This window comes from Tinamus guttatus, unplaced genomic scaffold (genome assembly GCF_059628265.1).
Source record: "Tinamus guttatus ecotype Peru unplaced genomic scaffold, ASM5962826v1 Tinamus_guttatus_pri_ptg000307l, whole genome shotgun sequence".
In the NCBI taxonomy this organism is placed as follows: Eukaryota; Metazoa; Chordata; class Aves; order Tinamiformes; family Tinamidae; genus Tinamus; species Tinamus guttatus.
The window spans coordinates 1,859,756-1,882,901 of record NW_028288841.1 but is presented as its reverse complement, the minus strand read 5'-3'; the positions used below and the strand labels follow the sequence as shown (position 1 = coordinate 1,882,901).

The following is a 23,146-nucleotide window of genomic DNA, read 5'->3' as shown; positions in this document are numbered from 1 at the left end:
TCCCGCCCGCTCCGTTCCCCCCGCGCCCGCGTTCCCCGCCACGTCGGTTCCTCCCCGTTCCCTTCCCCCGCGCTCCGTTGCAAATCGGTTCCCCCCGCTCCATTGACCCCGCTCGGTTCCCCCGCTCGGTTCCCTCCAGCGCTCAGGTTCCCCCCCGCGTCGGTTCCCCCCCCGGCTCCGCTCCTCGCCGTACCCGGGTCCCCCCACCCCGGGTCCATCCCCCCCCCTTCCCGGTGCCCCCCGGTTCCTCTCCATCGGTGCCCGCCCCGCCGGTGCCCTGCAGCGCCCCGGGCCCCCCCCCGGCGCCGCGGCGCCGGCGGCCGCCATGAGCGAGCTCAAGGACTGCCCGCTGCAGTTCCACGACTTCAAGGCGGTGGACCACAGCAAGGTGTGCCCGCGCTACACGGCCGTGCTCGCCCGCTCCGAGGACGACGGCATCGGCATCGAGGAGCTGGACACGCTGCAGCTGGAGCTGGAGACGCTGCTCTCCTCCGCCAGCCGCCGCCTCCGCGTCCTGGAGGCCGAGACGCAGGTGCCGCCGCCGCCGCTCGCGGCTCCGTCCCCGCGCGCGGGGCCGCCGGTGCGACGCGGGGCCGCTCTCTTGCAGATCCTCTCGGACTGGCAGGACAAGAAGGGCGACCGGCGCTTCCTGAAGCTCAAGGAGCACGATGCGGGCGCCTCCGTCAAGCACGGCAAGCCCAAGAAGCAGAAGCTGGAGGGCAAAGGGGGCCACAGCACGGGGCCCGGCCCGGGGCGGCCCAAATCCAAGAACCTGCAGCCCAAGATCCAGGAGTACGAGTTCCCGGACGATCCCATTGACGTGCCGCGGATTCCTAAAAACGACGCTCCAAACAGGTGCCCGGGGATTGGGAAACGGCGCTTTCCTTCCTCGCGGGCGGGCAGGATCCGAGGGGAGAGGATTCCCATGGGAATGGGGGGAGCAGCCCCCCATCTCCGCTCATGGCGCGTCCGCCCCGTCCGCGCAGGTTCTGGGCCTCGGTGGAGCCGTACTGCGCCGACCTCACCAACGAGGAGCTCCGCGTGCTGGAGGAGCTGCTCAAGCCGCCCGAGGACGAGGCCGAGCATTACAAGGTGACAAATCCGAAGCCCGCCCGCTCCCGCGGCCTCTCTTCCCATCAGCTTCCCAACCCCGGGCATCTCCTGCCCGTGCAGTCTCGTGCGCTGCAGCAGACGCTCCCCGTGCAGGGTGATGGGAGCGTTTTCCTGCAGCAGCAGGAATTTATCCGCACGTTCTTCCCTTCCATCTCCTGGGCCATGAGGTCCCCCCGGCTCGGGGCAGTGCTGGGGTCCTGGCCATGCCCTGTCCTGTCCAGCTGAAGTCTGTCCCTGCTGCAGCGCAGCCCAGACCTGCAGGACTCGCTGAGTCTGTGTCATCGTCCTGGAGCACCAGAGATCCCTTCCTTCCCTTAGAGAGACCCCAAGCCCTTTTCACCTGTGCCAAGCGCAGCTCCTGCTCGATCCAGGAGTGGAGTAGGAGAGTTTTACAGCACTGTGTGTGTGATGGCCTCGTGCTCCTCGCGCAGTGGGCACGGCGCCATCAGGAAAACGCTGTCCCTGCGGCAGGGGTTCAGTCTCGCCCTTCCCGTGGGCATCCTCAAGTCCTGCCAGCTCTGCGTCCGTGCCGGTGTCGGGCCAGCCAGAGGGGCCGGTGGCTGCCCAGGAGCCCAGCCCTGGGCTTACGGGTGTCCCTGTCACATCCAGGGTCACATCTGGCAGTGTCGAGTCCTGCGCTCTGCTCCGCATTGGGGCCACGGGAGAGGAGTGGGGAGCCAGGGAAAGCCGGAGAGCAGCCCCATGGACGGGGATGTGGAGCAGCGGGGCCGGCCGTGCTCTGCCGTGTCCCCGGTCGCGGCGGCGGTGGGACGAGGCGCGCGGGGCGCTCTGCCGCGCCGCGCTCACCGCAGCTCCCGCTCGGCTTGCAGATCCCGCCACTGGGCAAGCACTACTCGCAGCGCTGGGCGCAGGAGGACCTGCTGGAGGAGCAGAAGGACGGAGCCCGCGCCGCGGCCGCCGCCGACAAGAAGAAGGGCGCCCTGGGCCCCCTGACCGAGCTGGACACCAAAGGTGCCTCCGTCCCCGCCTGCGTCCCAGCAGGGTAGAGGGCTTGGGGGGACTGCGCCGAGCCCTGGCCCTGCTGCCCTGCGGATTCCTGCGTGTCGGTGGCTGCCCGGTGGTTCTGGTGGTGGTGGGAGCAGAGCTGCCTTTGCAGAGAAGGGCTCCATTCCCAGTGCGGTCCCGCGGAGGCCTCGGGCCTGCTGCCCTGCTGCCACTCACTGTTTCCTCTGCTCCCTCGCAGATGTTGATGCCCTGCTGAAGAAGTCGGAGGCCCAGCACGAGCAGCCAGAGGACGGGTGCCCCTTCGGGCCCTTGACGCAGCGTCTCCTGCAGGCCCTCGTGGAGGTGAGCGGGCGCGGGGGTGCGTTTTGGCTCTGCATTTTGGCAGCGTTGCTGCATCTCGGAAAACGGGCCGTTCTCTTGCTCTTTGGTTGCAGGAGAACATCATCTCCCCCGTGGAGGATTCCCCCATTCCCGAGATCGCTGGCAAGGACTCGGGAGCCGACGGCGCCGGCACTTCCCCGCGCAGCCAGAACAAGCCCTTCAGGTGAGCGGCTCGGGTGGCCCCAAAGCGCCGCTCTGCCCGTCGGATGCCTGAACGTGCCTGCGGTTTCCGCGTCCTCTGCCAGTGCCAGAGGGAGCCAGGAGAATCCTGTCCCTTGAGTCACTGTAGCAGAGTAGGTTGGGCCCAAGGAGCGCAGCCTCGAGCGCGGGCGCTTCCCCTGGTGCCCGGGGAGCACCCGCACCCTCCTGCGCCCCGGGGAGAGGCCGGGCCGGCGCGTGCGGCCGCGCACAGCGCCCGCTCTGTGCCCTGCACAGCGTCCCCCACACCAAGTCGCTGGAGGGGCGGATCAAGGAGGAGCTGGTGGCCCAGGGCTTGCTGGAGTCGGAGGACCGCCCGGCCGAGGACTCGGAGGACGAGGTGCTGGCCGAGCTGCGCAAGCGGCAGGCGGAGCTCAAGGCGCTCAGCGCGCACAACCGCGCCAAGAAGCTGGAGCTGCTGCGGTGAGCGCGGGGCGGCAGGGCGAGGGAGGGCGCGCGGCCGGCGCGGGGGCTCACGGCGGCGCCGTCCCCGCAGGCTGGCCAAGGAGGAGATGCACCGGCAGGAGCTGCGGCAGCGCGTGCGCGTGGCCGACAACGAGGTGATGGACGCCTTCCGCAAGATCATGGCCGCGCGGCAGAAGAAGCGCACGCCCACCAAGAAGGAGAAGGACCAGGCCTGGAAGACCCTCAAGGAGCGCGAGAGCATCCTCAAGCTGCTGGACGGGTAGCGGGGCGCTGAGCGGCTGCGCAAGCGCCTCGCGCCCGCCCCACGGCGCAGACTGTTTCCCGGCGAGGGCAGGGGAATGTGGGGAGGAGGACCCTGCCCGTGGGCCTGGCGTGGTGGCAGCGGCCCCGTCACGTGCAGGGTCTCGGCACGGGGGTTTGGTGTGACGCCCCACGGCTCCATCGCTGCCTGTGAGGGGAGGCAGGTCCCGCTGCTGCCCCCTCGTGTCCCACGGGCTCCCGGGGACAGCCCTGCCCTGGTGTCCCCGGGGAGCCCCGGCGGTGCAGGGCTGCACGCGGCCTCCCCGCGCGCCGCTGCCTCGGCCGCTTCCCCCCCGGCTCCTGCTGTTATTCTGGGATCCTGACATCAGCACGCGGCAAGGGGGGGCTGCGGCGGATGCGGCCGCTGCGGCTCCGATCCCACGGCCCCGCGGCCCCCGCCGGGCCCTGCGCTGCCGCTGCCGCCCGGGGAGGGATCCCGGCCGCGGTGGGTGGCCGCGGGCTGCGAGGCTGGTGGCCGTGGGAGGCCGCCGTGGGGGTCCTGCTGTTGCGGGTGCCCCGCGCAGGGGTGGGCGGTGGGGCTGGCGCGGCAGGGCCGGGAGGGGAGCCGCGGCCGTGGGGCGCCCGCGCGCGCGGTCTGTGTTGCCAATAAAGGGAGCGGCGGGAGCAGCCCGTGGTTTTCCTGGCGCCGGGATCGGGGCGCGGGAGCGGGCGGCCGCAGGGAGCAGCCCTGGGCGGGGGGACCGGGCTGGGGGGCAGGGTCACCGCGGGCTGGGGCGCTCCCCCTCCTGCACCTCAGCCCCGCGGACACGCGTGGGGTGCCCACGAGGGCAGCGCCTCGCGGTGGGGGGGAGGGAGAAGGAAGGTGCCCCCTTCCCCATCCCCTCATTCCGCCCCCCGGGGCGCGCGCGCCGCCCCACGCGAGCCCCGCGGTCACGCGTGGCCCCGCCCCGCCCGCGGCCGCCCATTGGCCGCCCCCGCGTGACGTCAGGGCTGCCCGGCGGCGCCGCCGCGCCGGGAGGAGCCGCCGCTGCCGGGCGCGGGGGGCCGGGGCCGGGGCCGCCGCAGCGCGTGGGTAAGAGCGGGGCCGGGCGGCGCCCACGCGCGCTCCGCCCCGCGGGGAGCGCCCGTCCCCGCGCGCGCTCACGCGCCGTTCCCCGCGGCAGGCGGCCCGGGCGCCCCGCGTGGGGCCACCATGCCGCTGGGGCAGCCCGCCTGGAAGAAGAGGACCGACGACATTCGCCACATCTACGACTTCCGCGAGGTCCTGGGCACGTGAGTGGCACGCGGGGCCCCTCGCCGCCACCGCGGCCACCTGCCCGGGCGGACACGGGGCACGGGGCGGCGAGGGATGCGCCCGCGTCCCCGCGGGGGGACACGGGCCGCGGCGCCCTAAGGCTCTTAGGCGGGATTAGCGGGTTAATTACAGCGCGGCTCAGGGGGACGGGCCGCCCTTCACCTGCGCCCGCGACGCCGCGCGCCCCGTCCGCGCCGCGCGCCTCCCGTTCCCGCTCTCCTATAAATAGCCGGACTTTCTGCCCGTCGTTGCCATGGCGATGGCGGCACGGGGCTCCCGGCTCACCCCGCTCGGCGCCGCAGCGGCGCCTTCTCCGAGGTGGTGCTGGCCGAGGAGAGGACGACGCGGAAGCTGGTGGCCATCAAGTGCATCGCCAAGAAGGCGCTGGAGGGCAAGGAGACCAGCATCGAGAATGAGATCGCCGTCCTGCACAAGTAGGGGCTGCCGCGGCGGCCTCGCCGTGGCCGCGGGCTGGCTCCCCTTATCAGCGCCGCCGAAAATAGCCGGAGCCGCACGCCGTGACGGCGCCGCCTCTGCCCGCAGGATCAAGCACCCCAACATCGTGGCCTTGGATGACATCTACGAGAGCGGCAGCCACCTCTACCTCATCATGCAGCTGTGAGCGGGGCCGGGGCGGCGCGCGGGGCGGCCGCGCCGGGCCCGGCGCTCACGGCGGCCCCGCAGGGTGTCGGGCGGCGAGCTCTTCGACCGCATCGTGGAGAAGGGCTTCTACACCGAGCGCGACGCCAGCGCCCTGATCCGGCAGATCCTCGACGCCGTCAAGTACCTGCACGACATGGGCATCGTGCACCGCGACCTCAAGGTGAGCGGCGGGGGCCGCCCCGAGCCGCCCCCCGCGGCCGCCCCGCGCTCACCGCAGCCCCCGCGCTCCCCGCAGCCCGAGAACCTGCTCTATTACAGCCTGGACGAGGACTCCAAGATCATGATCAGCGACTTCGGGCTCTCCAAGATCGAGGGCTGCGGCAGCGTCATGTCCACGGCGTGCGGGACGCCCGGCTACGTGGGTGAGCGCTCGGCGCGGGGCTGCGGGAAGGCGGCGCGTGCCGGGGAGGCTCCGCTGCCCCTGGCTTTGCCGGGGCACCGCGTTCAGCCCCGGCTCCTCGCGCCCTTTCCCCAGCGCCCGAGGTGCTGGCGCAGAAGCCCTACAGCAAGGCGGTGGATTGCTGGTCCATCGGGGTCATCGCCTACATCCTGTACGTACCGCGGGCGCCGGCGCCCGGCCGCGCTCGCCCCGCGCTCACGCTCGGCGCCGCCCGCGCAGGCTCTGCGGGTACCCCCCCTTCTACGACGAGAACGACGCCAAGCTCTTCGAGCAGATCCTGCGGGCCGACTACGAGTTCGACTCGCCCTACTGGGACGACATCTCCGACTCAGGTGCCGCGGGACGCGCCGCAGCGTAGGGGCCCGGGACGAGGCGGTGGGGCAGGACGGGGGGTCTCGCGGGGGCGGCCGTGCCCCGGCTCACGGCTGCTCCCCGCTTCATCCCAGCCAAAGACTTCATCCAGCACCTGATGGAGAAGGACCCCGGCAAGCGCTTCACATGCGAGCAGGCGCTGCAGCACCCCTGGTAAGCGCGCGGGGGGGGCCCTGCCCACAGCTCCCGTCACCCCCGGGGTCCCCCCACGCCACGGGGACCCACGACGCCCTGTGCCGCCCCCCAGGATCGCCGGGGACACGGCGCTGGACAAGAACATCCACCAGTCGGTGAGCGAGCAGATCAAGAAGAACTTCGCCAAGAGCAAGTGGAAGGTGAGCGCGGGGGGCCGGCGCGGCGGGGCCGGGGCCGCGGGGCGGCCCGCGCGGCTCACGCGGCGCCCGCTGCGCGCAGCAAGCCTTCAACGCCACCGCCGTGGTGCGGCACATGCGCAAGCTGCACCTGGGCACCAGCCAGGAGGGCCCGGCACAGGGGACACCCCCCAGCCCCTGCTGCAGCCACCGCCTCGGCGGCCTGGGCGCCAGCAACGGCGAGGCCGGGCCCGGCGCGCCGCCCCGGTGCTGAGCCCCGCTCCGGAGCACGCGCGTGCGGGCCAACCGGGCTCGCCGCCTCCCTCGGGACTGAGCGCGATTCTGGCGCCGGGGCGGCTCGGGGGGCCGAGCACGGAGCTGCCGGCAGGAGGAGGAGGAGGATGCCCTTCCTCTGCGTCCCCCCGCGCTGGCCCTGCCGCCCCTTCCCGCACACGGGGCCGCGCGGGGGGCTCGTGCTCAGCCCCGGCCCGGGGGGGCCTCTCCGCCGCTGCCGCCGTCCGTCCGTCCCGGCCCCGCGTGCCCGGCGCCGGCCCCGCGCTCCCTCCCCGCCCCGGCATGCCGAGAAGAATTTTCCAAGTGGATGTTTCTATTTTATTGCTTGTAATAAAGGAAAGAGGCGAACGCCGCCGGGCCTCGCTCGGCGCCACGTGGGAGCCGCCGCCGGCGCCCGGCCCCACGCGCAGACACGCGGCCGCGGCGCGGACAGCCCGGCCCGGGGCCACGGGGCTGCCACCTGGGTCCCTGTGACACCTTGGGGACGCTCCCCGTGCCAGAGGGGTCCCTAGGAGGGGACCCTGCCCCGGGCCCGGCCCCGCGCGGGGCGCCCGGTGCCGCTCGCCGGCTTGCGGCCCTTGCGGAGGTCGGCGCAGAACAGGACCTGCGAGGGGACAGGCAGGGGGTGGCACGGCCACCCAGGGGACACGGCGGCGCCGGGGAGGGGACTCACCGCCTGCGCCCAGCCCGCATAGGGGCCCCAGAGCCCACGGAAGAAGTCGCCTGCGGGGAGAGCGCGAGTGAGGAGAGGGAGCTCCCTCCGGGGATGGCGTCGGCGGCGCCACACGCACCGATGTCGTCGTGCGCCCGCGCCGTGAGGCTGGCGGCGGCCGTGGCGGCGCCGTAGTGCCGCCGCGCCAGCTGCCACACGTGCGTGTCCACGGGCACCGCCTCCGCCTTGTCCAGCGCCATGAGGCACACGCAGTCGGCCACCTGGCGCGGGGACAGGGCGCTCAGCGCGTCCCCAAGGCCCCCCGCGCGCGGCGCGGCGCCCCCGCGGTGCCGCTCACCTTGGCGCCCACGCCGGGCAGCGCGCGCAGCGCCCGGCGCGCCTCGGCGTAGGGCACGGCGCGCAGCGCGCGCAGCCCCTCGGCGCCCAGCCCCTCGAGCAGCGCCCGCGCGCTCCCGCTCACGAACTTGGCGCGGTAGCCGAAGCCCAGCGCGCGCAGGCGGGCCTCGGCGTCGGCTCCTGCGCGGGGAGGGACGGCGAGACGCGTGGGGCGCGCGCGGGGACGCGTGGGGCGCGTAAAGGGGGACGGCGCCCACCTGCGAGCGCCTGCGGCGCGGGGAACGCGTGGAAGGGCCGCGCGCCCACGCGGCACAGGCGGCGCCCGAAGGCCCGGCACAGGCGCTCGATCATGGCGGCGATGCGCGCCACGTGGTTGTTGGAGGTGCAGATGAAGGACAGCAGGCACTCCACCGGATCCTGCCGCAGCACCCGCACGCCTGCCGCGGGCACGCGCTGCCGAGGCGCCCACGGGCACCGGCACCGGCCCCCGCGGCGCCCGCTGCTCACCTGGGAACTCGGCGGCCACCGCCTGGAAGTGGGGGTCGGCCGCCCCCCAGGCGCGGTACAGCGCGCGCAGCCCCACGTCCAGCTGGAAGTAGTCGCGGAGGATGGCGTCCGTGTGCGCGCCCAGCGGCGCCGCGGCGGCCGCCTCGGCACCGGGGCGCTCCGGGCTGTGCCGTGGCGCCGCGGGGCCAGCGGCCTCGTCCTCGCCTTCATCCTCGTCGCCTTCGTCCCCCTCGTCCTCGCCTTCATCCTCGTCGCCTTCGTCCTCGTCGCCTTCGTCCTCCTCGCCGTACACCGTGTACCAGAGCCGCTCCCCGGCCTGCGTCAGCGTCCACACGCGGCCGGCCAGGACGCCGGTCCAGCAGCCGGGGCTGCTCTCCCACCAGCTGCGGTGGCCCCGTCAGCGGCCCCCGCGTGGGGCAGCCCCCCCGGCCGGACCCGCGGCCGCCCCCCGCCCCGAGCGCTCACCGAAAGCTCTGGCCGCTGCTGAGCACCAGGTCGAGGCGCAGCTCGTCCGGGGGGCAGCGCAGCGAGCGCCACAGCGCCGGGCAGCGCCGCGGGGCCGCGCGCAGCCGCATGGGCCCTGCGCCGCACACGGTGCCTCAGGGCTGGCGGGTGCCCCCCGGGCTGCCTGCGCGTGTGGGGAGCAGCCATCCCGCCCCACGGACACGGCTGCGTCTCCTGCCCTGCCCCACAGCCCCACGGACACGGCTGGACCCCCAGTCCTGCCCCACAGCCCCACTCCTACCCCAAGGACATGGCTGCATCCCCTGTCCTGCCCCACAGCCGCAGTCCTGCCCCACAGACATTGCTGCACCTGCAGTCCTGCCCCACAGCCCCGCTCCTGCCCCACGGACACGGCTGGACCCCCAGTCCTGCCCCACAGCCCCAGTCCTGCCCCAAGGACATGGCTGCATCCCCTGTCCTGCCCCACAGCCGCAGTCCTGCCCCACAGACATTGCTGCACCTGCAGTCCTGCCCCACAGCCCTGCTCCTGCCCCACGGACATGGCTGCATCCCCTGTCCTGCCCCACAGCCCCAGTCCTGCCCCACGGACACGGCTGGACCCCCAGCCTCCCCACAGCCCCATTCCCGCCTCATGGACACAGCAGGCTCAGCCCCACGCTCGGCCCTGCCCCACGGACACGGCTGCACCCGCAGCCCTGCCCCACAGCCCTCCTCCCGCCCCACGGACACGGCTGCAACCTCCGTCCCGCCCCACGGCCCCGCTCCCGCCCCACGGACACGGCGGTCCCGCCCCCGGCGGCCCCCGCCGCCTCCCACCATAGAGCTGCGGCTCCCCGCCCCAGCGCGAGCGGCCGCCGGAAGCGCGGCGGGCGCTTCCGGCCGCGCGAGCGGCGCGCGCAGCAGATGCGGCCGGCGATACGAACCCATAGATTTATCTTTTCCTGCTTCAAAATAAATACAAAGAGGCGCGGGCGGGCGGGCGCCGCCGCGGCCGTTCGGGGGGGGGTCACAGCGACCCCTAGGGCCTGAGGGCGACCCCGGGGCAACGAGGGCCATCCCGGGGAGGGGGACGAGGAGGATCCCTAGGGATTGAGGAGGATCCCTAGGGATTGGGGACGATCCCGGGAGCGCTGCCCGGCTCCGGGCGGGAATAACCGATCCCGCGGGCGCGGTGCCGGCGGCGGCTCCGGTCCCTGCAGACCCGCTGCAGCGGGAGCAGCCGCGCGGCGGCGGCGGCGGCGGCGCCGCTAGTCGCTCTCGCTCGAGTCACTGCTCTGCTCGCCCTGCACCTTGTTGCGGTGCTGCATGGCGCGGTGGTAGGCGATCTGCACCGACTTGCGGATGTTGGACTTGCGGCCCTCCAGCATCTTCTCCTTGTCCAGGTCCTGGTTGACGCCCAGGGGCACGAGCTTGGTGCGGGGCAGCCACTGCCTGCGGGGAAAGGGGAGCCCCATCACGTGAGGGCTGGCGGCGGCGGCGCACGGCGCGCGCGGCGGCCCCGCGGCGGCCCTTACCACGTGCGCTTGTTGTCGAAGAAGAGCACGAGGTAGAGGTGCTCCCGCGCTTCCTGAGTCATCTGCTCGCCCAGCTTGAGCACCTCCAGCGGCGGCACGGGGATGGGCACGCCGTGGTGGAACATGCCTTCCCGCGGCATCTTGGGGTCGATGATCTGGGAAAAGGAGCCGGGAGCTGAGCGCGGGGAGACGGACGGGAGCCGCGCGGACCCCATCCGGGCAGGGAGGCAGCGGCTGCCCCCGTGGGGACAGAGCTTGGCCCTTGAGCCCCCTGGGGACGTGTTTGCCACGGTGACACCAGGCCACCCTCGCGTTCCCTCCAAGGCGCCTGCGGTGCCGAGGGCAGGGAGGAATCATCCCTTAAGGAAGCAGAAGGAAGCTTAAGGAAGCATCCCTTAAGGAAGCATCCCTTAAGGGATAATTCCTTAAGGAAGCAGAAAGCTCACTCTGCCCCGCCGCGTTGCCAGCCAGGCAGCCGAGGCCGGCACGGTTCCCGTTTTACGGATCATGGATGAGCACCCGCCACCAAGGCGTCCCTGCTGCAGGGCGGGTTTGTTTCCGTCTTGTTTGTCACAAGTAGCAGCAAGTGCCTCAAGGATTAGAAACAAAGAAAAAAGGCGCCCTCCCTCCTGGCACAGAGCGGTTACTTTGTACAACTCCTGCCTGTTTCACCCCGTTCAAAAAAGAAAAAACAAACACCACAAACGGGCAGGGCTGTTGAGGAGGGCTGGATGCAGAGGGATGCGTGTCCCAATCCACCTCCCCGTTCCCTGGTGCTGGCAGCACGATGCCAGGGCGCCCGCCGGCCGTACTCACCAGCGCGGGGTACGACGGGTACCCCCGGCACTTGGCCCACACGAGATCCAAGGCGTCCAGAGAGGAATCCTCGTCCTCCGAGAGCCACCCCGCTCCGCGGCCAATGCCCTTCCGCACCACTGTGAGGGAAAAGACGTCAGCCTGGCCCCTTCCAGGGGACAACGGGAGCTGTGCTGGCCCGGGAAGGCTCCGAGATACTCACTGCCGTGCCCCACACCTCGCCCTGTGCCAACCGAGTAGGACTCGTTCTCTGTCCCCGACGTGTCCTCGCTGCTGTCCTCGGGGAAGTTCACGCGGGAGAAGGAGGGCTTCCCTCTGCCCTGTTTTGAGGGGGTTGTGCTGAAAGGAGAGCGGGAGCAGAGCTGTTGGAGCAGTCACACGAGGCTTCCAGAAGCCCTTTTCCCGAGGACAATCCCGGAGGCCCTCAGGCTCCTGGGCAGAGCCCCACGAGCTCCAGCTGCCACTGCCAGCACCACGAAGGGCAGCAGCCCACGGCGGAGCCTCACACAAAGGCACAGAAGCGCAGCCAGGCCTCGCAGCCTGCGCACGCTTTGTTATCCCCCTCGGCCTGCAGGAGGAGCCTGAAAGAATCCCAGGATGGCTGAGGTTGGAAGGGATCTCTAGAGATCACCCAGCCCAACCCCCTGCTCGAGCAGGGACATCCAGAGCACAAGGAGGTCCTGTCAAACACCATCCTCACTCAGGGCTGCGAGATGCCCACGGGCACCCTGAGCAGCAGCCCCTGAGCGCAGCCGGGCCGGACGCGGTACCTGGTGCGGTCGGAGGCAGCGCTGCTGCTGCTGCTGCTGCTGGACTCCGAGTCGGAGCTGCTCCGAGGGAGGTTACAGTCATTCCGGTACACCAGGAAGCTCTTCTTCACCGGCTGGTTCCCGCTGTTGAAACCGTTGGCCGGCAGGTCTGCAAAGCAAAGCAGCAGCGGGACGATGTAATTGCAGCCCTCGGGGGCCGGCTGTGCCGCCGGGAGCTGCCGCACTCACCCATGGGAGCATCCTCGGCGGATTTGTCGCTGTCGCTGTCCGAGCTGGAGCTGGGCCGCGGGCTGCGCCCTCGCTTCCGCTGCCGCTGCGAGGAGCCCATGATGGGCAGCTGCGGGGGGCCGATGGGGCTGCTCCCGTGGCCGGGCGGTATCTGGCTGTCCCGATTCTTCGGGGGGCGGCCTGGGCGTTTCGGGGGGCCTGCGGTTTTAGGGTTCTTCTTGGAGAAGAGCACGGAGGTTCTCCTGCCAACTTCATGTGCTGGGGTGGAGGAAGAATTGGGACCGAGACCTGAAAGAAAAGGAGAAGGCATCAGTTGGGCTCCATGGGACTTGCCCCATGGGACAGGCAGCAGCAGAACAAGCAGTTCAGTTTCTCAGGAGCTGCTTCTTGCAAGGTTCCAATCCTGAGCTTTGTCACGCTCCCCCTCGGGCTTGGACTGTCGAGTCTGCTGAGAGCAAAACCTCCAGTGGGAGCTTAGTACAGATGGGGACATCAAAGACTCCTCCACCAGCCAACAGATGCCCTCACACACCCTGAACTCATTGAAAAAGAAGTCAAGAAAGAAGGAGCATCCTTCCCCATGAGGTGCCCAAACAGGCAGCAGCCAACAAGGCCTGCTGCAGCCTTGAAAGGCAGCGATGCCAAACACTGCTTGCAGAAAAGCCTGCTTCCCCAGTGCTCAGGAGGACAGGCTCACAATGCAAAGGTGACAAAACCCCAGGAAGCCCTTGTTGTTCTGCCCAGGCTTGTGCTTTGGCTGTGCCCTCCGTGCAGCCCAGCTCCTCCCTGCAGGCACCCGGGGAGCTCCCAGCTGCTCAGCGTTCAGCTCCAGCCCCGAGCGGATGTTTGGAGCTTGGCAGTCAATAGTTCCAGCCCCGAAACCCCCTCCTGTGCCCCACGCTGTTCCCTGGCAGGAAGGGACAGTGATGGCAGCTCGGAGAGCCTGTTAATGTCTCCAGAGAAACCAGGCAGTGAGGCAGAGCTGCGCAGGGGCTGCCATCCGAAGCAATGCGTCTCACTCCCCACATGGACAGCCGGGATTTTTGTGGCAAAACGCTCGGTTTCTTGGATGATCTCCGGCTCCTCGGGCACAGGGAGGCGAGCTCGCCAGAAGAAGGGCAAACCCAGCGCCCCGGGGGCTGTCGTGGGACAAGCGCTGCCCGCGCAGCCAACGGCCTCCCCGGGCAGCCCGGCACGCAGGGCTCCCTGCCAGCTCTGCGGCACGCTGCCCTCCTCGGCTCAGCTCCCCACGAAGCAGCACAGGGGCACAAGGGCTTCCTGCTCTGCAGGAGCTTCGGGCCACCCGCTGCTACAGGATGTGCTTTGAGAGCCAAGGGATTTCCATGTGGGAGACAAGGGGCTTCCTCCTGAGAGGCTCCAGGGAGCTGCTAAGAGCAAGGTTTGTGCACGGAGCCCACACGGCCCTCGGGAGGGACCCCCGGGGCAGCCCCGCCAGCCTGTCCCGGGGCTGTGAGTTCCCCACAGACCCCCAGGAAGCAGCAGCATCGTGGAGCGCCCGGTACCTTTGCCGGTCTCCTGGCTGCTGCTCTCCTCAGCAGCACTGTCCGTCTGCAGGTCCTTCTCGCAGGGGTTGTGCGACTGCAGGACCCCCCTGGCCGAGGAGCCGTGTCTCTCCGGCCCGTCCCGGCCCAGGTCTCGCGGGTGAGCAAGTTTCCGCCGCAGGACCGTGATCTCCTTCTTGATCATCTTGGCGCGGCGGGACCGTCCTATGCTCTGCTTGCCAGCATTAACCTCGTCCAGCCGCTCCAGCAGGATCTTCAGCTGCTCCTCCAAGGGCAGGTGCTTCTGATTCTCCGAGAGCAGCAGCCGCACATCTTCTGGGGGCACAAAGAGGAGCAGATGGATGAAAGACATCGGGAACTCTTTGGAGATCCCTAACACCAAAGGGAACAGGGCAATACGGGTTCCCTTCAGGAGGGAAATAGCTTCCACGGCTCCAGGCACCTGAGATCAGGGCAAGTTACCCCAAAGAGGTGCAGAAGGAGCTCTGTGGGAAGCAAGCCAAGTAGGACTGCTGGGGAAGTCAGGCTCAGCAGCAGCATGGAGAACACCTGAGCCCATGCCAGCTTGAACAAGAAAGAGGTTTTTAACAGGAAATGTCAGCAAGAGTCAAAGCACTGCTGAAGCGAGACAGCAGGGAAAAGGGAGATCTGCTGTCTGAGCCCCTGGGTCCTTTGCTGGCCTTCTCCATGCTGGAGCAGAGAGAGGGCCCCTCTCCTACACATTATTCCTGGCTGGTGCTCCGCTCTACCCAGGAGAGTAACGGTCTAGAACCAAGATGATGGGGCCAGTGTATGCCCAGCTAGCAAAGCGCCCACCTCCTTGGGGAAAGGGCACACGTGGTCCAGGTATCACTTCCCCCAGGGAAGCAGCAGGAACAGAGCTCCCGGTGCCCTGACCCTGCAGAGGCCGTAGCTCTAAGTAGCCCTGGTAGCCCAGGACAGGGGACGAGTACCCACCGTCCTCCACATCTTGGACCTGAGCCTCTTCCACAGTTACACAGTGTGGGAAGTGCATGCCTGTCTCAAAGTCAATGCCCATCTTCTCGGCCTGCCGGCGAGCCTGCCGGAGCACGGCGCCTCCCTGCTCCCGCAGACGGATGGCGGCCCGGTAGAAGATTGTGTCTTTGGCATTGTATTTCAAACAGTTGTTGATAATCAGGTTAAAATCCTCCTCAAAGTCATCAAAATTCAGATAGCGATAGGCTTCCAGATTCTGTTTCATTGTCTGAAAATCCATCGGCTTCTTGATGTGATCCAGGTAGTCTGGGACCTGCACAAGGAAAGAGCCAGAGCTAAGAGCCCAGGAGCCGCCCGCTAGCACTACCTGCTCCAAGAAAACAGTTGTTAGAGGAATCAGGTACTGCTCCCTGGGGATCTGGAAATGCCATCTGCTTTTTAGAGCCAGAGGGATGGTAATGCCTGGGGATTAGAGTCCCTGTGCTGCACTCTACCCGTTGGCAGCACACACACACTCAGGACACCAGTGCACACACCAGCATCCCACCCTCTCTTCTGTCGGCAGCTGGAATACAGAATATTACCTAGGATCCCCGCAGGGCAGGAAGCTGCAAGCACAAATCCCTGGGGAGAGGGTGAGCATGGACAAGTAAAATAAAACTGTCAGGATGGCAGCAACGGCTACAGGTCGGGACCTTGCAGCCTTCCTGCCCAGCTCAGCAGAGACACCTCAGTGCCGACCTGCTGCCAGAGCTGTGCAGAGCCAGGATTCCCTCTCCCACCTTCCCAGGTGGGGAACTAATGGCATTCTCAGAAATTCCTTGCCCCAGGAGCTTTGAACCTGAGGTCAAGCCCATCTCTTGTGCTTGGTCTGCCACCTGGGAAAGGCACTCTCAGGGGGGACAAGTAAGAACGTGCCATTCACCAAGGCTCCAAGTGCTGGCATTCTTCCTTTCCCAAGCGGGAATCCCGACCTCTCACAGGCACTGAGGAATTGCCAACAACACGCACAGAAAAGGAGACCAAACCCTGCGCTCCCGGCCAGCAGCAGCTGCCACCGCCAGCTCAGCCGTCCCGTGCTCGGCTCCCTCGGGGACATCCACCCTCGTGCGAGTGCCCCGGGACGAGCCAGCAGCGCCGGGCTGCCCGCCGGCTTCCCAGGTGCCTTCCGGGAGCGGAGACCACCACGGAGAGCCCTTGGCATGAGCAAGGGACAGATTTGAGCGAAGTAGAAATCTGGGGGAGGGGGTTCTTACTTCGTAGATTTCTGTTACCTCAGACAGAGGGACCGGCTCGCTGAAGATGTTGCCCGTGTCTTTTTCCTGCAGCTGCTCGAGCGTCTTGCGGAGGAGGATGAGGAAGGGGGTCAGCTGCATTTCCAGTGCCACCTGCTGCACTTTGATCTGAAAGAGAGGAACAGAGCGTGGCTGAGCCCCCGGCCCGGGCGAACACACAGCAGGGACGATCCCCAGGGAGCAACCGGGGAGGACGGGGAAACGTTTCCCAGCTGCTGCGAGGGGCCACCCTCCTCGCACGAGGGCTGCATGCAGGGCACATGCCCAGGGTGCACATGGCCACCGCCGCCGGCCTGCAGAGCCGCAAGCCCGGGCCCAGCTCCCCCGTCAGCCCTGCGCAGCAGCCACCCGTGCTCAGAGCCACCGCGGCGGGGACGGCGCGACCGGCACGCCAAGGAGCCCCTGCTCAGGCCCGCCCCGGCAGCGCCCGGCGTGGGGAACCGTCGTTACCGTCTCTCTCTTGAGCTTCTCCCGCTTGCGTATCAGCTCCACCAGCAAGCGCGCACGCTCGAGGTCATGGCGGAGGCGCTGCCATGACTTCAGCTGCTCCTTCAGGGCCCAGTTCTTATCCTCAGTGTCTCTCTGCAGGAACATCAGAGACCGTGAGCTCACAGGAGAAGTGTTCCCACCTCCACCTTGCTGGCTACGTGCTGCGGCTCCTCCCTGGCACTGGGATGCTGCCTGCCTGACCCACTGTTTCGGGGAAGATCTACGTTCCTTTGCTGGGAGCTAAGTGGGTGACGGGCACACAGGGACCCACAGACACCATCCAACCTCTGACCAGAGCTGAATACTTGCTCTCAGATCACCAAGGCCTTAGAAAGCTCAAATGGAGACACCCTGAGGCCTGGAAATGCTCTTCCTAACATGACCCAGGGCGTGCAGCTGCCAAGGACTGCAGAGCAACAATGTCAACGTCTGGGCAGCTGCTCAGAGCTCTGGTGAAGAGCAGCAGTGCAAAGGGAAGACAACTCCGGGTACTTTCAGTTCTGGAAGTAACCAGAAAGTTCTGGAAGTTCTGGCAAAATCATTTTATTTTGCTGCTGTAGACAAAAGATGAGCAGAAACAGTTTCAACTCTTTTCCAGTAAATTAAAATGAGAAGGGGCAAGGCAGGGAAGCCTCTGCCACAGTCTTCAAAGGGCTCAGGAAAAAAAGACTTGGAGCTCTCCAATAGTGAGCCAAAATAAAAACCTTCCTCTCTGGCACTAGAGACTTCACATCTGTAAGGCACTGACTAACAACTGAGGCATGCAGAGGGCTGGAAGCAGCAGCCACAGGCAGCGCTCCTGTAGGGGCTTCAGAAACTGGAAGTGAGGCCTTCGTTTCTTCCAGACAGCGTTCCTAGAAATCACTGGCCATCCCTCTTAATACCCTGTCGCACGCTGGCCTCAAATTAGACCCGTTTCTGATAGCTTTGCCATAGCTGCCAGCTAGATGTGGGAAGGCGGAAGGCGCTGACTTCCTTGCTGCAGCGCGGCAGGGCAGGATTCCCTCTCCATGGCAGGCTGCCAAAGGCGTCACTATCTGGCAAATCCCTGAATGCTGGGAGCAGTGGAGAAAGTGAAGCAGCAAAAGCAGGCAGCTGGGGCTGCCCCTTCCTCACCAGGGAGGCTGAGCTCATCGCAGGCCCCTTTCTGAGCCCGCAGGCGCCACATGCAGCGAAGGCTCCGAGCCCAAGGCTCTGGAGATGCAGGAAGCACACAAAGACACCCGGGAGGCCCCTCGGCGTCCCCAAAAGCAGCCCTTACCTGGTCACAGTTCCTCTGTGACTGCAAGTGCGTCTGAAGGCGGCGTAGCAGGGGGACACCATTGCGGGACTGTCTTTTCAGAGTCCAGTAGCTGTGTAGCCTCTGCATGAACTGGCTCTTCCTCTGGATAGTTAAGCGGTTCGTAATCTTACTGAGCCTGAAGAAGGGAGAGGAACCACAAGCACAATTAACAAAACAAGCCAGCCCGCTGCAAGGAAAGCCCTCACGGGGGGGATGTAGCAGCTGAGCCACCAGGGAGGAGCTGAGCAGCTCCTCAGACTGAGGGCCCCCTTTTGTGTGGCAGCAAGTTACGCAGAGAGCCAAGTTACACGGGACAGCAGCACTACCGAGACAGCCACGGAGAAGGACATCAGGGAACGTTCAGTCCTGCCCCACTGAAACTGTCTTTTCCTTTCTATCTCCTGCCAGCTGTTCAAGCAAAACCTTGGAACAGGAGTGCAACACAGCGGGGATCACAGCTGGATCTTTCAGCAGGTCCCCAAAGCCCCCAAGACTGCACACACTGAGATATTGCTGCCCCCAAGCCCCTATTTACCCTGTTTCTATGACCAAAGGCCATCCAAGAGGGCAAAGGGCCTGTCTGGATGTTACCAGGCAAGCTTGGCACTCCAAGGAGCTCTTTAACAAAGCAGCACGCTGAGATGAGGGGACAGGAGGCACCAGCGGAACAGAACTCGCTGTTTCAGCTAACGAATTACCACCCTAAAGGACCCAAAACACAACAGAAGGAGTTTACCTATTCTATACAGTGGCAGAAAGCCTGAAGAAACTGTGATAACCTCCTCCATCAGCGTTGGAAGGAGATGCCCTGCTGCTGGTGGGGAGTCAGACGTACGAACCCCCTGTATCTCCACATTTTGCAGGGACAGATCTTCACGCACGTTAACCCGACCTGCCTCACTCCCAGCTGCCAAGGCCGGAGACAGCAGCCTCATTTGCCATCTCGGGCCAGGCACAGCTCCCACAGGGAGACATTTGGCATTCTGGTAATAGCCCCCTGAAGAAGAGTTAATCCCAACAGGAAGGCCTGGGGTGAGGTTAACAGCTTCTGTCTCAGTGTGGGTTTCACGGAGAGCACAATAATAGCAACAAGACGGTCGAAACAGCCTGCACAGAGCATACAAGCAGCCTGCCAGTGCATCAAAACACGAGAAAAAGAGACGCTTCAGCAACAGTAACTCTAAAGAGTAACATAAGGACAGTCCATGAACAAATGATGGCAAAAAGCCATCAACTCTGTAGCAGAGCTCTGCCCCCGCAAGTCACCAGGACGCTGCCCGCAGAGCAAAACGAGTCTCTGTGGGTCTGCCTCCCCTGCCACCCCACGGCAGCCCCAAGGGTGGCCGAGGAGCTGCAGGAAGGTGGTGGTCCCCCCATCTCCGGGCTGCCACAGGGGTGTCCGGGGGGCTGGCAGTGCCAGGTTTCACAAGGTCACACCTTTGGCACAGCTCTCCTGCTGCTCCCATCTCACCCCACGGGAAGGAGGAGAGCTCAGTGTAACCCAGGAGCGCTGATTCAGAACCCACAAACACCTTCCTGCACAACCCGCGCTTCGACTGCGAAACGCCTGCCCCAGCGTGACGAGGAGGTTTAAAGATGGACTGAAAAGACGTTTGCAAGCTGTAAATCACACCGATGCATTTTGGCAAGGCTCTGAAACGCCCCACTCCAGGATTTACAGAGCAGCTCAACGACCAGACCACAGCAACACAGCCCGTGGTGAGCAGGTTATTCTCCACCCCTAACCACAGGGTGTTCAGACCTTCCTGTGAAGCCCTTAGGGTTGGACTCGACAGAGACACGACCCCAAGCAAAGCTTCAACCCTCTTCCAGATGAGTGTCCACACTGCCCATATAGTGTCAAGCCAATTTCACCAAGTCATAGAGAGCAGGAGCCCCCGTCCTCTCTGTTCACCCCTTTGCACGCAGCAGGGCAGAGGCTGCTGCTGCTGAGACTCGTTCTGGGAGACGGCCCTGAGGGAGAGGCTGCTGAGCGGGGCCAGCTGCAGGCAGCACAAAACGCTGAGCGTTTGTCCCCGCGCTCACCAGGGCGTAGGGATCTCCCCAAAAGTCTCGTACAAGAGAGACCTCTTTGCTCCAGAGTTGGGACTCAGCCAAAAGCAACCGCCTGGTTAACCCAGTTCCTGGGCTTGGTCACTCCCATGTGGACAGACAGAGGACACTGGGCATGGAACTTCCCAGAGGTTCCACATAAAGAGCCAAAATGGGGCCCCAGACAGGAAAAAGAAAAAGCAGCATCAGAAAGAGCAGCAGCCCCGCCCTCTCCCCACCCCTGGTATTTACTCCAGTGTCCGAGGTCAGCACAACAGGAAAGGAGCTCTGGGAACCCCCAGCTGCTTCCTGACATGTCCAGCCAAGCTCATTCCCTACCGTTAAACTAAGAGCATCTACTTCCTGCGCCTCTGCGAGCCCGGACACCTCCACAGGGCTGTGCAGAACAGCAGAACTGCACATCACTGCTACCCCACGGGACTCCCAGGGGAAACACAAACAACCCTGGGCAAGAACAGAGCGAAAAGCACTTGGGCAAAAACGTAACATTAGTGACAACAAGATAATGTCTGTGTGCAAAGCGGGATACAGGAAAGAGTGACGTTTCTCCACAGCAAAGGGAGGGCAGCAGGTTGTACCTGTGTGGGGGGATGCAGGGAACAGAAACCACAGGTGCTGCAGCTCGTTTCTCTGCCAGGATCTTCCGTGCCTTCTTCATTTTGATTCTGGACTTGGCCTTTGCTTTTTTCACTTTCTCAGAGCTCCAGCCCTTACCATCCTCCTCTTCCTCCTCATCCTCCTCCTCCCCTTCGCTGTGGGAGAGCGCGGGCAGCCTGCGCACGGAGCCCGGCGGCGTGTGGATGTCGCAGTAGGCAGTTTTGCGCACGCTGAAGGAGGTCCCGTTGGCTCCCGTCTCGCGGACGGGCTCCATTTTCATGTACAGTCCAGCCTGCTGGGCGCAGGTCACGTGGAAAGCCGTGTAGCAGTTGGCCTTATGGCACTGGATGCAAGCCCCGGAGCCGCGCTGCTTGCAAATATAGCAGGTGAGCTTCCACCGCGCAGGCGGGATGTGCTCGATGCTGTCTATGGGCTCCAGAAAGACCGTGTTGGCAAAGCACACCTCCGGGATCCAGAGGGCACACACCACGTGTGCCCAGCGCCCATCGTCCGTCTGCTTGAAGGCTCCCCCCTTGTTTGGGCACAGGGCACAGTCCACCGCTCGGGAGGGCGACTGCAGACAGCGCCTGCAGAGCCACTGTCCCTCGGGGATGTAGGGCACCCCGTAGCACTCCTGGTGAACCGCCAGGTTGCACATGTCGCAGAAGAGGATCACGTTGCTGTTCTGACACTCCCCGTCGTTGCAGATGCAGCACACCGCGTCCTCGTCGACCAGAGCGTTGGGATCCCCCTTGTTGTGGCTCTCGAAGTAGGACTCCTTCTCCAGCCTGTCCATCAGGTACTCGAAGATCTCCTGGGGGATCGGGCTCACGCCCTCGGTCTTCCGCCGCTCGTTCATGATGTCCAGCCAGATGTAGTCTTCCTCATCCATGTCGTACTCCACCTCCTCGTCCAGCTCCTCGGCCGACTTCTCTATGTACCTGGAAGGACAGCAGAGGAAGGTGAGCAAGTGACTCGGACGGGCTCCGTGCTGCTGGACCCCAACCTCCGCAGGCCTTTGCTGAGGGGATATTTAAATGCTCCAGCCAATAAATCAACAAATACATACATAAATAAAAGATGGGAAGAGGCAGGAATCTGCAAGAACAGGGGGTGCTGCTGCATGTTGAGCAGAGCAGCAGCCCAACGGTGCCTTTGGCACAACCCAGCAAGGCGTTCAGCCCGAATAACATTCATCTAATGGGCAACTTACAGCCCTTGGAGACTCATCAGCGCAAGACGGGAGACGGGACGAGCCTCCAGGCAGGCAGCAGATGCTCTGGGGACAGTGGCCTCGTTTCCAAGGCACAGCAGTGCCAGTCCTGCTGGCAGGCACGGCGGCAAGGAACGCACGATGGTTCATTAACGCTGGCAGCGAGGGCTGCACCCTCCCCTGGCGCTCTCACTTGTGGGGGACGTGATGTTATTTAGAGAGGAAACCACTCGAACCCCTCGTTTCCTGTTCCAGCAGCTAATGGAAACGGCACCCACCGTCCCATCGAATGACACCACCCTAAGCAAAATAACATCGATATTTTGTCCTGGGATGTGATGCCCACTTCTTAGGCAACATGGTGACCAAGACAGCAGAGGTGGACATCACATCAGGGTTATTTCCCGTGTCCTGCATTAATCCTCCTCGAATTACTGATTATTTGGGACCACTTAACTTACCCAGCCACACCTGGAAAATATGTTAGACAACAAACATGCACTAAGCTTGCAAATACACAAATTCCACAGCCTTGTGCTCGGGGACTCCAGAGCAAGCTCAGAACATCTCTGAAGAACAGTGTGGCAGGCGGAGGGACACACACGTGTTTTCTTACAACTCCGCCTACTTTGTATCAGCAAGGAAAGACTGTAGCAATCAAATTGCTAGCAATGACACAGGAAGGAATCACAACTCTGCCGTTATAGGGCCCCTCAAAACTAGAGAGGACCACTACAGCTCCAAGAGTCTGGAGCCACAAGACGGCTAACTCACGGGCCCCAGGAGAGGCACATGGAGCACAGCGTGGACACAAGCCTCCTAAAGAGCCCCTGCAGAGAGAGGGAGCAATTCTGCCTCGAGGGACCTCGAGGGCTACCTAAAATCACCCTCTTGCCCTGGCCACCCGCAGTACCTGTAGTAAGAGGTGGGGCGAGGAGGGGCGTCGGGGGTGTCCTGGTCCAGCTCCCGGTACACGACCTCGGGCAGCTTCGGGGTGGTGCCAGCCGACGCGTTGTGGTGGTGGTGGTTGGAGTCCTTGCGCTTCTCCTTGTTCTTGTGCTTCCCAGACTTGGGGGTGACGCTCTGGGTCTCCGTGTTCTCCTTGTTGCTGCCGTTCTCGGGCGCCTCCTCCGGGGCCTCCTCGTCCTCGGACACCACGTCCAGGTTGTCGAAGATGCTGATGCGGTGCACGCGCCCGTGCAGGTCCACCTCCACCATGCGCTGGGCCTGCGCGTAGGTCATCACCTCGCGGCCCGGCGACTGCGACGTCTCCGAGGGGCTGGGCGACTGCTTGTTGGCGGCGCGGGCCTGGCGGCCCTTCTTCTTGTGCTTGCGCAGCGGCGTGTGCTGCGGCGGCGGCGGGTTGTCGTGGTCATAGTGGTACAGGTGGTACTCGATGCCGCTGTAGCTCTTGTAGATCTTGCGGCAGCTGCCCACGGGGCACTCGTAGGGCGGCTTGGTGGCGCGCAGGTTGTGGCAGAAGGTCTTCACGTCGAAGTCCACCCCCATGGCGCCGCCGCGGGGCCCGGCGCGACGGGGGCCGGAGGCGGCGCGGGATGAGGGGGCGCTCCGGCGACGGAGGCCCCGGGCCGGCCCCGCCGCCCCCGCGGGTAGTGCCCGGCCGCGGCGCGGGCCCTGCGCGGCGCTCAGCGGCGCCCGGCGGGCGGCAGCGGCAGCTCCATCGCGGTGGCGGCGGCGGCGGCGGCCGGGCCCGGCCGCAACAATGGAG

At 65.8% G+C, this 23,146-nt stretch overlaps 4 protein-coding genes across 9 annotated transcripts; 2 read left to right on the top strand and 2 right to left on the bottom strand.

The window, feature by feature from the left end:
• The first annotated feature begins 267 nt into the window (after positions 1–267).
• TADA3 (transcriptional adaptor 3) lies at positions 268–3,355 on the top strand. Its single transcript, XM_088528204.1, has 8 exons — positions 268–532; positions 608–855; positions 987–1,092; positions 1,944–2,085; positions 2,318–2,421; positions 2,514–2,623; positions 2,896–3,081; positions 3,155–3,355. Exons 1-8 carry the CDS (start codon positions 326–328, stop codon positions 3,345–3,347), a joined length of 1,296 nt encoding a protein of 431 aa, XP_088384330.1. The 5' UTR covers positions 268–325; the 3' UTR covers positions 3,348–3,355.
• Positions 3,356–4,537: 1,182 nt separating this feature from the next.
• CAMK1 (calcium/calmodulin dependent protein kinase I) lies at positions 4,538–6,659 on the top strand. Its single transcript, XM_088528313.1, has 10 exons — positions 4,538–4,617; positions 4,942–5,073; positions 5,183–5,257; positions 5,324–5,462; positions 5,538–5,664; positions 5,778–5,853; positions 5,922–6,034; positions 6,149–6,227; positions 6,322–6,409; positions 6,489–6,659. Exons 1-10 carry the CDS (start codon positions 4,538–4,540, stop codon positions 6,657–6,659), a joined length of 1,080 nt encoding a protein of 359 aa, XP_088384439.1.
• Positions 6,660–7,157: 498 nt separating this feature from the next.
• OGG1 (8-oxoguanine DNA glycosylase) lies at positions 7,158–8,770 on the bottom strand. The gene is made up of 7 exons (XM_088528206.1): positions 8,661–8,770; positions 8,196–8,578; positions 7,946–8,125; positions 7,690–7,868; positions 7,471–7,612; positions 7,353–7,402; positions 7,158–7,283 (listed from the first exon to the last, which is right to left on the bottom strand). Exons 1-7 carry the CDS (start codon positions 8,768–8,770, stop codon positions 7,188–7,190), a joined length of 1,140 nt encoding a protein of 379 aa, XP_088384332.1. The 3' UTR covers positions 7,158–7,187.
• A 1,130-nt stretch (positions 8,771–9,900) lies between these two features.
• On the bottom strand, positions 9,901–22,936 carry BRPF1 (bromodomain and PHD finger containing 1). 6 transcript variants are annotated; one of them, XM_088528197.1, is made up of 13 exons: positions 22,331–22,936; positions 20,186–21,145; positions 17,514–17,670; positions 16,214–16,345; positions 15,725–15,871; positions 14,469–14,781; positions 13,512–13,826; positions 11,989–12,276; positions 11,761–11,908; positions 11,193–11,329; positions 10,991–11,109; positions 10,175–10,329; positions 9,901–10,091 (listed from the first exon to the last, which is right to left on the bottom strand). In XM_088528197.1, the coding sequence occupies exons 1-13, from the start codon at positions 22,924–22,926 to the stop codon at positions 9,908–9,910; spliced, it is 3,651 nt and encodes a 1,216-aa protein (XP_088384323.1). In that variant the 5' UTR covers positions 22,927–22,936; the 3' UTR covers positions 9,901–9,907. The 6 variants fall into 6 exon arrangements, with proteins under 6 accessions (XP_088384323.1, XP_088384325.1, XP_088384324.1 ...); XM_088528199.1 differs by having other exon boundaries at positions 11,208–11,329; XM_088528198.1 differs by having other exon boundaries at positions 13,512–13,823.
• Between the last annotated feature and the right edge of the window lie 210 nt (positions 22,937–23,146).

Excerpts from the sequence above, each read along its gene's own strand:
- CAMK1 (XM_088528313.1), top strand. The coding sequence starts at position 4,538 with ATGCCGCTGGGGCAGCCCGCCTGGAAGAAGAGGACCGACGACATTCGC. Across the intron at positions 5,665-5,777 it reads CGGGACGCCCGGCTACGTGG|CGCCCGAGGTGCTGGCGCAG; the intron begins GTGAGCGCTCGG and ends CCCTTTCCCCAG. Across the intron at positions 6,228-6,321 it reads CAGGCGCTGCAGCACCCCTG|GATCGCCGGGGACACGGCGC; the intron begins GTAAGCGCGCGG and ends GCCGCCCCCCAG.
- OGG1 (XM_088528206.1), bottom strand. The coding sequence starts at position 8,770 with ATGCGGCTGCGCGCGGCCCCGCGGCGCTGCCCGGCGCTGTGGCGCTCG. Across the intron at positions 7,869-7,945 it reads CGCGCCGCAGGCGCTCGCAG|GAGCCGACGCCGAGGCCCGC; the intron begins GTGGGCGCCGTC and ends CTCCCCGCGCAG. Across the intron at positions 7,613-7,689 it reads TGCCCGGCGTGGGCGCCAAG|GTGGCCGACTGCGTGTGCCT; the intron begins GTGAGCGGCACC and ends TCCCCGCGCCAG.
- BRPF1 (XM_088528197.1), bottom strand. The coding sequence starts at position 22,926 with ATGGGGGTGGACTTCGACGTGAAGACCTTCTGCCACAACCTGCGCGCC. Across the intron at positions 11,110-11,192 it reads GCGAGGTGTGGGGCACGGCA|TGGTGCGGAAGGGCATTGGC; the intron begins GTGAGTATCTCG and ends TTTCCCTCACAG. Across the intron at positions 10,092-10,174 it reads TTCGACAACAAGCGCACGTG|GCAGTGGCTGCCCCGCACCA; the intron begins GTAAGGGCCGCC and ends CTTTCCCCGCAG.
- TADA3 (XM_088528204.1), top strand. The coding sequence starts at position 326 with ATGAGCGAGCTCAAGGACTGCCCGCTGCAGTTCCACGACTTCAAGGCG. Across the intron at positions 1,093-1,943 it reads ACGAGGCCGAGCATTACAAG|ATCCCGCCACTGGGCAAGCA; the intron begins GTGACAAATCCG and ends CTCGGCTTGCAG. Across the intron at positions 2,422-2,513 it reads TCCTGCAGGCCCTCGTGGAG|GAGAACATCATCTCCCCCGT; the intron begins GTGAGCGGGCGC and ends CTTTGGTTGCAG.